The sequence below is a fragment of the Nicotiana attenuata genome, chromosome 10 (assembly GCF_001879085.1).
Source record: "Nicotiana attenuata strain UT chromosome 10, NIATTr2, whole genome shotgun sequence".
NCBI lineage: Eukaryota > Viridiplantae > Streptophyta > Magnoliopsida > Solanales > Solanaceae > Nicotiana > Nicotiana attenuata.
Window position 1 is genome coordinate 50,141,315 of NC_031998.1, and position 11,689 is coordinate 50,153,003.

General features: G+C 38.4%; 1 protein-coding gene across 1 annotated transcript; it reads left to right on the top strand.

Annotated features, from left to right (window-relative positions):
- On the top strand, nucleotides 3,274–10,837 carry LOC109233506 (WD repeat-containing protein 82-B). Its single transcript, XM_019399394.1, has 12 exons — nucleotides 3,274–3,421; nucleotides 3,515–3,606; nucleotides 4,860–4,960; nucleotides 5,792–5,892; nucleotides 5,985–6,051; nucleotides 6,135–6,234; nucleotides 6,321–6,434; nucleotides 6,561–6,698; nucleotides 6,794–6,878; nucleotides 8,121–8,170; nucleotides 8,809–9,114; nucleotides 10,333–10,837. The coding sequence occupies exons 1-11, from the start codon at nucleotides 3,415–3,417 to the stop codon at nucleotides 8,950–8,952; spliced, it is 999 nt and encodes a 332-aa protein (XP_019254939.1). The 5' UTR covers nucleotides 3,274–3,414; the 3' UTR covers nucleotides 8,953–9,114; nucleotides 10,333–10,837.

An 11,689-nucleotide genomic window follows, 5' to 3' on the forward strand; every position in this document is an offset into this window, starting at 1 on the left:
ATCGGTATTACCTCATCGACTGCAAACAATTCCTTTGCAGCATGCTGCTCCCCGTACACTGTTTTCACACCGTCCGATGTCGGGAATTTCATCATTTGGTGGAGAGTCGAAGGAACTGCCCTCATGTTGTGGATCCAAGGCCTCCCGAGTAGGTCATTGTACCTCATATTGCCCTCGATAACGTGGAACTTGGTATCTTGAATAGTTCCAGCCACGTTCACGGGTAGAGTAATCTCCCCTTTAGTTATTTCACTGGCCATGTTGAAACCGTTTAAGACCCGAGCTGCGGGAAAAATTTGATCTTGTAGGATGAGTTGCTCCACGACCCTCGATCGGATGATATTCGCCGAGATACCTGGATCCACTAAAACACACTTAACTTGAACTTTATTTAATAAGATAGAAATTACCAGAGCGTCGTTATGTGGTTGAGAAATTCCTTCTGCTTCTTCGTCGTTGAATGATAAGGAGCCCTCGGGCACATAATCCTGGTTCCGCTTCTCCCTAGTAATTAATACCTTAGTGCATTTGAATACGGGCCCTTATGGAATATCGACCCCGCCGACGATCATATGAATGAAATGTTGTGGTTCCTCCTGTTCATTTTTCTTGTTGGCGTCTCTCTCTCAGAAATGATTCTTGGCTCGATCGCTAAGGAACTCTTGAAGGTGGCCCTCGTTGAATAGACGGGCTACCTCCTCCCTTAATTGCCCGCAATCCTCGGTCTTGTGTCCATACGTGACATGATACTTGCACATCAAATTTGGGTTTCTTTGGGAAGGATCGGTTTGTATGGGCCTGGGCCATCTAGTATCTTTGATCCTTCCGATTGCCGATACAATGCCTGATGCATCGACACTAAAGTTATATTCCGATAATCGAGGTGCCTCCACAGGATCGGCATTCTTATCAAAACCACTTTTGCTCATAAGTCCCCGAGAATTTTATCCTCGATCGTTTCTTCGATCATTCCGGGAGGATTGCGTCCCGAGCCATTGTTCCTTCGATCTGCGGTATATGGTTGATATTGTTCCCTATTCGACCCTGGTTCCCTGTCGATGTCCCTAGGGGTTTTAACTGCCAACCTGTTTGGATGTACTGAACCGGAAGGTGCTCCTAATTGGTCGTCCTCGAACCTGATCTTCGATTGATATCGACTGTGCACATCTGCCCAGGTTACAGCTGGATACTCGGCCAAATTTTGTTTCAATTGTCGAGACGCTATCGAACTCCACTCGTTCGACCCCTGGGTGAAAGCTTGGACGACCCAATCATCTGTGACCGGGAAACTCCACGCGTTCCATTTGAAATCGCGATACGAACTCCCTCAGCATTTCGTTATCCCTTTGTTTTATCTTGAAAACGTCCGATTTTCTTGTTAAGACCTTTATGGCCCTGGCGTGTGCCTTCAAAAAAGAATCTTCTAACATGGCAAATGAGTCGATGGAATTCGGTGGCAAGTTGTGATACCAAATCATTGCTCCCTTTGATAGAGTTTCCCCAGATTTTTTCAACAAAACGGACTCGATCTCATCGTCTTCTAAGTTATTTTCCTTTATTCCGCACGTGTACGAAGTGATATGTTCATTAGGATCGATGGTCCCGTTGTATTTAGGTATATCCGGCATATGGAACTTCTTAGGAATGGGCTTCGGAGCCGCACTCTAAGAAAAAGATTTCTGCACGAACTTTTTTGAATCCAAACCCTTTAAGATCGGGGGTGCCCCTGGTATCTGATCAACTCGGGAGTTTTATGTTTCCACTTTTTTATCATTATCTTCGTTTTTCTTCTCTCCCGACTCAATTCTTTTAGTGAGCTCCTCGAGCATTTTCATAATTGTAGGATCAGTCCCTGATCCGTTACCATTCGACCTTTCTGGCACTGGCTCGGTACGGCGAGTGGTTTCCGGCTCGACCACACTCGTAGTTCTATGTTGACTTTGAAGCTGAGCAATAGCGGCCTGCTGAGCCTGCAACATCTCGAATATTACCTGGAGACTAACTCCCCCGTCTCCTACGCCCTGTGTTCCTTGGCCACCAGATAGGCCTTTCCTGTGCACACTCCCTTCGGGGTCCGCGCCTAAATCCGCATTCAAAGCAATGTGCGAACTGATATCGACTGGGTCGGCGACCGGTACTCCCCCGAGATTAGTCGGTGGCACCCCGACTCCTGGAGTAATTACATTATTGTTTTCTCCGTGAGATCCAAGACCCTCATCACCATGTACGAGTGCATTTTGTGAGTTTGGCATGCTTTAACCTGAGTGCAAAAATACTTGACAAGAACAAGTGTGAAAATATCATGTGTTATCAGAATCAGCACTGAAACAATCATTATTATCTTTAGCCCCACGGTGGGCGCCAAACTGTTTACCCTAAAATTCGAGTAACAATTAAACTTGTATTGTGATTTTAAGGATATGTGATTTAATTCAACGCCAATTGATAAACAAAAGATTAAATAGACAAATTAAAGAGTAAAGTAGATCAAACCAGTGTATAGGCTAAGTCTCGACCTCGACCTGTGACGGTCTCGAGGTATGATTATGGGAAGAACAAATGAATAAACAACTCTGATGAACAGTGAATTGAATAGCAAGCGTATAATTTCTTATCAATGAGCAATGATCAATCTGTTACAAATGGATGAGATCCCCCTTTATATAATAGGGGAGTCCTAAATAAGGTACACTTCCAATTATAGTAGGAAACCATATTTGACAACTGTTTAACCGCTGAAGACCAATCCATTCCGAGATTCACACCGTGATCTCCGGCCCATTGCGGATATCTCGCTCTTTCCGTTATTGACTCATATCGGCATCACCTCGAAGCATGCCTTCTTCTGACCTCGGTAAATGATATCGGCCTCAACATTGAAAAGAAGCTTCGACCTTGAACTCGACGTCCTGGCCTCCCGATTTCCACCATATACAAGTTTAGGTGAAGGATTTAAATAAAGATACTTCCCTGAACTTTAGATGCGCGACACCTGAAGTTAATTTAAAGTAGTTAAATTTGTAAAAAATTAGAAACTTCGTCTATAATTGCGTGAGCCTGAAATTAATTTAAAGCGATAAAACTAGTAAAAATTCAGAAACTTCGGCTATAATTGCACGAGTCTGAAGTTAATTTAAAGTGGTTAAATTTATAAAAGTTCAGAAACTTCGGCTATAATTTTAATGACTTAAAGTCGATTGATTATCTGTACACTTTGCTCCTGAAAAGTGTGGCTCGTCCATGCTATCACTAATAAAGGTGCCCCAAGTATCTAAAACGGCCCAATTCTAACGGATCCTGAGTTATCCTAGAGAAAAGCGCGACATCTCTTCGCTCGCGTTCTCAGCTGAAAACTTCCGTAGTGGGTGGTGCACAAACAGTGGAATTTGCGTCTCTAGTTATTGAAGAACAACCATGGCAGGTAGAGTCTAAAATGTGATGCAGAAGCAATTTGAGTTCTCCTTGTGTTAATTCGTTTTACTGTTGCTTGTTGACAATTGTAAATTTTACTCAGGTGGACAACCTGAGAGAGAAGACAAGGTCTCACTAGAGATCACTGAAGAAATCTTACAGAGCATGGAAGTCGGCATGACGTTTCGCGACTATGTACGTTTTCTGTAACTCTTTGTTTAAGCATTTCATAAGCTACAGGAAACTGAAGTTCTTAAAAGCTGAAAATTTGTCCTAGTTTTTTGTACCTTCCTTTGTATTATTATTCATACTGGTGCTTGTTAATTACTTAAAGGACAACATTAGGTTCAGAAAGAGTAGCAGTAGAATGTAATTCCACTCTGTGTTTATGTAACTTCCAAATCCAGTAGGACAACCCTAGCCGGACCGCTGCTTGACCTTTAAATTAGGAAAATCCTGTTTCTCTAAGCTAAATTTAAATTTTAATTGGTTTAAAGCAGTTGTTTTATCATCATTTGTGATTTTTGATGAGTGCTAATGCATAAGAGCATTATACACCTTCTTTGTTTTTAAAGTTATATTACATTAGTGGTTGTTAACGTAGTCGGAGAACTTGCTAGTGAAATAAACAGATCTATTGCTCAATTTTTTGGAAAGAAATATACATAGGCACACAAAAGATTGGTTCTATTTGACAAGTATTAAGACCCGTTCAGCTCTTACATTAAGGGGTCGTTTGGTTCATGGACGAGTTATGTATTTTAGGTGTTATACTATAGGGGTTGTTTTGGTTGATGATAATAATACATGGATCGTTATGCAGATAAGACAAATTACCTAATCCTTGTATGGCTAATACACGTATTCTTGTTCCACATTCTACCTGTACAAAATAATATATAGGTTCCGATATAAGTTATGCAAGTATTAGGTATATAGATTTTTATTCAGAACCTTCTTTTTTCTTAAGAAGCTAAACTCTGTATTACATAGTAATTTAGAGTTGTAAAAACTTGTACCTTATCAGGAAAAATTAGAGTTGTAGTAGTAGTTAGAGTTTTATACTGAAGACCAATCATTTTACTAATAGAAGTTTATACTGGGGATTTTTATTGTTTTCTATACAACAAGCAGAACAAGCCCTAGATATTGTAGTCATATGATCCTTATTTGTTAGTTAATGCATATTCTGGTCTATCTTTGTGTTTTGAAAGATTGAGTAATGGTAGTATAAACTAACTTTCAAGAGCTATGATTGATCACCGTGCAACTTTTCTAGTTAGAATCATATGATGTATTTAGAACTGCATACAATTTTATTATCTCCTATTAGTTGGACTCGTCACTGAGGATATTCTATTTGGTGAAACATGCTGTTTTTCTTCGCTAGAGTGTCTAGACTGTGAAATCATTTTAGAAATATTGACATAGTTTTTGCCTACTTGCAGAGTGGTAGGATCAGTTCAATGGATTTTCATAAAACATCAAATTATCTGGTGACGGCCAGTGATGATGAGTCCATTCGTCTATATGATGTTGCAAATGCAACGTAAGCATCTTTATTTTACTTTATTGGCAATGTAATTATTTAAATAGTTCATACTTTATTCGTTGTTGTTTTTTGGTTCTCATGGTAGGCTGTGGTTCAGATCTTTCAGTTGCTGAATAAGCGATGCATTAGAAAAGTTAAAGATGTTCTAATGTACTTTCTCTGCCCAAAAAGAGCAATGTTCAATAAAATGGCGTATTGGTTGCCAAAAAAGAAAAAAAGTGCTGCTGCACCCAGTAATTATTTATATTCCTTTTACAGCTATTAGTAATTTCCAGTTGGTATAATATTGGTTCTAGATGGGGTTAAATGGAGTGACATGGTAGTAAGAATTCATATAGCTGACTCTAACTTCCTTGGGAATAAGGCTTAGTTATTGTTATAGTTATTTCCACTTGCGATTTGAGGTCACCCTTTTTTATTTAGCTTTTAAGACAAACTAAATTTGGTGGATATATCAGTTTGGCCAAAAGAAGGTCATGTCAGAACGCCTGCATGGATAAACTATTATTATTTTTAAAATTAATAACATCGATGTTAATTAAGGTCCAATAAAAGAAGAGTTGATGGTGCAATATAATGTGCCTAAGTACTCAGAAAAATCTTTCAAGCGTTAAACTTAAACTTTCCTATCAATAGTAACCACGTTGGCTTCTCATAGAACTCTTTTCTATCAAAAAAGTGGCTTCTCATAGGAACTTGGCAAAATGCTCTTCTTCTCCCACATTTTGTATTATCATAAGATATTTATTCTTTTTTCTGGAATGTCATCTTGCTGTTGCCTTCTTCCGATGTTATTGGAGGTGCTATGTGATTTATCCGCCACTGCAGATGTTTGAAGACTATTAACAGCAAAAAGTACGGGGTTGATCTGGTTAGCTTCACTTCCCATCCTACAACTGTTATATACTCCTCCAAGAATGGTTGGGATGGTATGGGCGTATTTTAATATAACAAATTCCTGTGCATAATCCTTGCAAAGCAGAACAAGTGAATTACTAATTTGTTTGATGGACTGTTTCAGAATCTCTACGGCTTCTTTCATTGCATGACAACAAGTACTTGCGGTATTTCAAGGGTCATCGTGACAGGCACAGTTCTCAGCAGCATCAACTTTTTTATGATTTCCAATGAATATCAATCCTAAAGTGAGGTCTGTATTTGTCATTTGCAGGGTTGTGTCTCTTAGCTTATCCTCTAGGAAGGAGTATTTTCTCTCTGGCTCGCTTGATCGATCTGTTCTACTTTGGGATCAAAGAGCTGATAAATGCCAGGTAAAGACCTCAGCTCATTGACATTATAGTCCTTACCAAATGTTCTTTTCATTTATCTGATTAATTGCTAAGTTTACTGTTCTTAGGGCCTTCTTCGAGTGCAAGGAAGACCAGCTACTGCTATTGATGAGCAAGGACTTGTATTTGCTATTGCTTTTGGAGGATATATAAGGATGTTTGATGCACGCAATTATGAAAAGGTTTTGCATCTGATACATGAAAATGAATTACCATTTGATATGCATAATATTTGTCAATTTCATCTTTTGCTTTCATTAATTCGTTAATTTACTCTTTTTTGAGAAAAAAAAGTTTACTCTTTGAAGGGGCCTTTTGAAATTTTCTCTGTTGGCGGAGATTTGTCTGATGCTAACATCGTTAAGTTCAGTAATGATGGGAGACTTATGCTTTTGACAACTACGGATGGGCATATTCATGTGCTTGATTCGTTTCGTGGCACACTTGTGAGTTGTTTCCACCCTTGAGTTCAGAGGAGCATTTGGATATTTTCTATAGTATTGTCACTAAACAGATTATGCTTTCACCCTCTTTCCTGCAGTTATCAACATATAATGTGCAGCCTGTTTCAAGTAGTTCAACATTAGAGGCATCTTTCAGCCCAGAAGGAATGTTTGTTATATCAGGTAACAGTTTCTTCATGATATTCATGCTGAGCTCCTGCTATTTAATACTCCTCTGGTTCTTCCATTTTGAAGTTATGATATTCCTACAGTTTTCTTTTATGGTGCATCCTCTGGATATCATGTCTCTCTCACTTTCCAAATCTTGGTGTATAGATCATTCTACAGTTTTCTTTTTATGGTGCATCAAGTCCTCTGGATATCATGTCTCTCTCACTTTCCAAATCTTGGTGTATAGATCATTCTATTATGCGGATGCAATTTTGTGTACTACTGTTTGGTCCTGATGATAAGCTTCGCTTCTATAGGGCCTCCTTCTATTTGTAGGTGGTGGGTGTGCATTGCTGGGTTGCATAAATGGAGAAAAATTTCTTGAATTTGGTTGGTTGCTTAATTGATATCTGGAGACCTCTTATAATTAGAGTTAATGTTGTATGTTGTATAAGAGCATATAGAGGTTCTGTGTTCAAGTCTTATTGCCACCCATTAAGAATTTTTTTATCGTGTTACATAATTCAAAGAACATAAGTAGACCTAAAATGACATAAAGCAAAATTGTCTCAAATACCTGAAATCTTTAGAAATCAATGCAAACTTAACTAAGAGCAGAATGCAATAAAAGCAAATATAGGCATTTGCTTAAAAAATTTCTTCCTCTTTTCCTGCTTTAAATTAAGATCATATTTTTTTTTAAGATGTTATATTTTTTAGATTACGCTAGTCCATTTGTGAAAGTCTTCACAGGTACAATCATCGGAGGTACTCATCATAGAAGTGGTGCAATAAAAATGACGAAAATTTTGTGCTTAGTACTAGTGGTGAAATGATCTCGAGCCTCCCCTAGAAATTAGTTAAATCTTTCTAGAAGAACTTCATTCAACTTAAGAGAGAAAAGAGGAGAAAGAAGGAAGCTTATTCATCTATTGCTTTAGTTAGCAGCTTGTCTTTTGGTAGGGAAAGTAGTCTCGCAGCAAGAATCACTTGATATTTTATAGCCCGTGAAGCTGCTTAACCAGAAACCAGTGTAGGGTTAGGACAGAATCAACTTCAGAAGGGTATATGAATATCAGATTCTTTTGTCTTATAGACAATTAGGTTCATTTTCTTTTTTTCCTTAATCCTCAGATGCATATCCAAATGAAATAAATTTTTCCAGCAAATTTATTTGTTTATCCCATCCCCCCTCCCAAAAGAACGAGAAGGTAAAAAGAGAAAGATAACATGTTGCTTTGAACTACTTTGCAGGATCAGGTGATGGTAGTGTGTATGCTTGGAGTGTCCGGAGTGGCAAAGAGGTATGAACAAAACCATATATCTGCTATTATCAAACCCTTTATATTTGCTCGTGATAAGAAGTGTCTATCTAGCTACTATAATTTAATTATTTTTTGGGGAAGACTCACTAGCTGTAATCTTAGAGGGAGGTTAATGCTGGTATTCTCTTTGCAGGAAACTTTATTTGTAAATGATAAAATGAGTTTGTTCAGAAAGAAATATAATGCTTTACGGACCAACTTTTTCTTTTTGCTAGTTTTAGGGATGAGTCAACCACTATTTCCTTTCCTCACACCCTTCTATTTTCTATTGCTTCTCTTGCCCTGTGAGTGTTTCTAGGGAGTTCACTTCTTTTCGTATCATGCCACATTTTGGTGTGTGCATGGGATGACAAAGTTGTCGTTTTGAAATATTTGTAATTTGAATGACTTGTTAATTAACAATTGATAAATAGCTATAGAAAATGATGTGAAATGATGTAAGCGGAGAGTCATACTAGTAGTGTGAGGGAGAATGTGTCACTTGAAGATCGAATTGGAAAAAGAAAAGAATTCAAGCAGCTTCTTCCATACAGAAGTGGTGAAGCTTCTTAGTTACAATGGCTCTTTGCTTAATTGATTGTATTGACCAATCTTATTCTTCCATCTGCATCTCTTAGGTAGCCAGTTGGATGAGTACAGATACTGAGCCACCTATGATCAAGTGGGCTCCAGGAAGTTTAATGTTTGTGACTGGTTCTTCTGAGCTTTCATTTTGGATCCCAGACTTATCGAAATTGGGAGCTTATGTGGGAAGAAAATAGAGTAATTTCATGGTAAGTCGGTGTATTGGGAAGAGATAGAACAAATCTACCAAATCCTCTTGGCTTGTGCCTCCTGAGCATTGTCTACATAGCATTAGGGTTTGGCAGATCATAATGTGTGATCCTCAGAGTGGTTTCTGAACTAGAACACAGGAAGATCAGGTACTGAATTTTCTTATGTAGAGCTCAAGATTTCTTTTTCAATTTGTCGATTTCTACACAGTTTGTTAGTTGTTGCATGGCATCAATTGTTTTACGTAGACACTGCCATGTACTGACACCACTGGTTCTTAAAGACATTATCTCTGATAATCCTATCCTCTATTTTAGTAAACAGTGGTGTGAAATCAACAGGTTTTGCTCCCATTTGTGTTTATAGCATTAGGTGGTAGTTTGAAATACATGCTAATTGCTAAATGCTTCGAGTCGTAACCGTAGCTATGAAGTATGAACTTGCTTGACGAGATTGTTCAGTGCCAAACATCGGCGACAGTTCGATACCACCTCTACTTTATGCAGTTGTGATAAGTTCATCATTATGTTGATGTATTTGCTGGGACCCCTCTCTCTCTTTCTCTGTCCCTCTCTAACTCTGGAGCATACTATTGCAGCCCATATTGATTTGTTTGATAATATCCTTAGTCATTGAATGAAATTGTTGTATAATACGGGGCAAGAAAATGAAAGCTGTTAAGAACACCTGTTTCAGTTGATAGCCCGTCAGGGGCAAATGCAAACTTTTCAGGTGTTTCCGAACAGTTTTTGAGTTTGAGCAATAGTTTAGCCTAATCATGTCAACTTTATCTGGCCAAAGGGTAGAATCCCCGGCTCATTATAAACAAGGTACATATGCCTTTGGATACTATAGTATATAGAGCAAATTGGGGAGTCTAGATTCAGTAGAAGGTAGGATAGCTTTTGGTTAGTTTCTTCTTATACACTTAGCTCAAATATTTCTATGCGCTAACTAGTTCAGCAACTGGAAAGCTACCATATGTGCATAGAACATTTAACAAGCTCAGCAGTAGATCAAAGGCCAGAAAGCTAATCACTCTATCTTTCTTGCTTTATTCTGCTTACAAGTCTGCTGCTTATGAATGCTGCATATTGTCCTGGTTCTGTCATAGTACCATAATGACGATAGCTTGTTGAAAGCTCGTCCCTATTGTCTTCTCTCCCGAGTCAGGCTCGTGAAAGATAGAATTACCTCCATTTTTTGCTGAATGATGCAACTTAGAAGAAAAATGTCCACTTATGAATGCTGCATAATATCTTGGTCCCGTCATTGTACTAAAATCAACATAGCTTGTCAAAAAATATATCCTGTTTGATGTCATTGACTTCTGAGTTTTACTGATGTTCTGTCCTACATAATTGCAGTTTGGGCTACAAGAAAAATCTGTAGTTGGAAGGTCAAATGACTGGTTGAGCTGAGAACTGTGGCGGTATAGTCCTATTACTGGACTGATTTGTCATGAACCTTGTTTGATTGTTTGAAGATCACATTTTGTGATTTTTATGAGCAGAACTTCTAAAACTTTGAGGGTTCTAATGTGATTAATGAGATTGGACTTTTTGGTGCTCCATCTCCTACTAAGTCCAGATTCATCCTGCTGGGCCTGGAGATGCGGCATCAAGAGAGGCTTTCTGATGCTGTACCACCAATGGTTTTAACTGTCTACCATTTCAAGATAAAAGGAAAAGAAAGAGTAAATTGGTATTCTCGATTGCAAGTAAGTATAGTGCTGTAGATAAATTAGACAGTATTCCCTTATTTCCTTCTTGTAAATAACTTTATCTGACTCGATTTTGTTCTTGATGTTATGTGCCTATACTTCAGCGTTCTGCTTCCCTGCTTTATTGTGAATTGCAGTAGCTTTGTTCACTTACATTTTAGTTGGCTACAATACAGGAGATTCTATCAAATTTTCATTGCCGCTCTGTATGTTTTGCTATGGAATGTGTTGTGTTATGTACCATATGATTTCTCACGATGAGCACTTTTTGTTAGATCAATTTCTTAGTATAGAAAGTGACCGGCCCATGGTAGTGAGTCTGAATTATTTCAAGACGGTTGTTGGATTGGCTTAGAGTTGAGTGCGGGGCTGTTTATCCTAACAAGGACAAGTATTTCCGTACCACTTGAAAGTATACAGAGGTGAAATTGAAACAATAAGTGAACGGAACTGAAATCTAGCCGAGTTATAAGTATGTTAGAAAGTGAAAATGGATGATGGTTCTTGCCTCATCTTACTCATAAAGGACATTACGTACAAGTGGATTCAAAAAGTTACAAAGATCATCGTGGATCCACAACTAAATCTCCAAGTATCCATGAACTAAGAAGAGAAGCATTGTCCATAATTTCCTCATTGGCTCTGCTTTTCTTCGAACACATGCTCAGTAGAAGTTCAAGAGGACAGTACTCCAAAGGGAATGAGGGTCATCAAAACCAGGAAAGCATGAAAAAATTGTCAAACCATATATGGTAAAGCATCCCACCCAAATCTTTGTGATTGGGACTGGCTTCATAATTATTGAGAGAAAAAAAGCTTTTGAAGGCAGTGGGGCCAAAGCAGAGGGAAGAAAATCACTCTAATGTGAATAAAGTGTTATATGTGCCCATCACAATAACTGGCCTGGACCATCGACGTCATTGGCCCACATGTCAGTTAGATAGCTTTGTCTGTTTTTCTTTCGAGTCTGGTGACTTGCTTCTTCACGAGTCCTTTTCTAT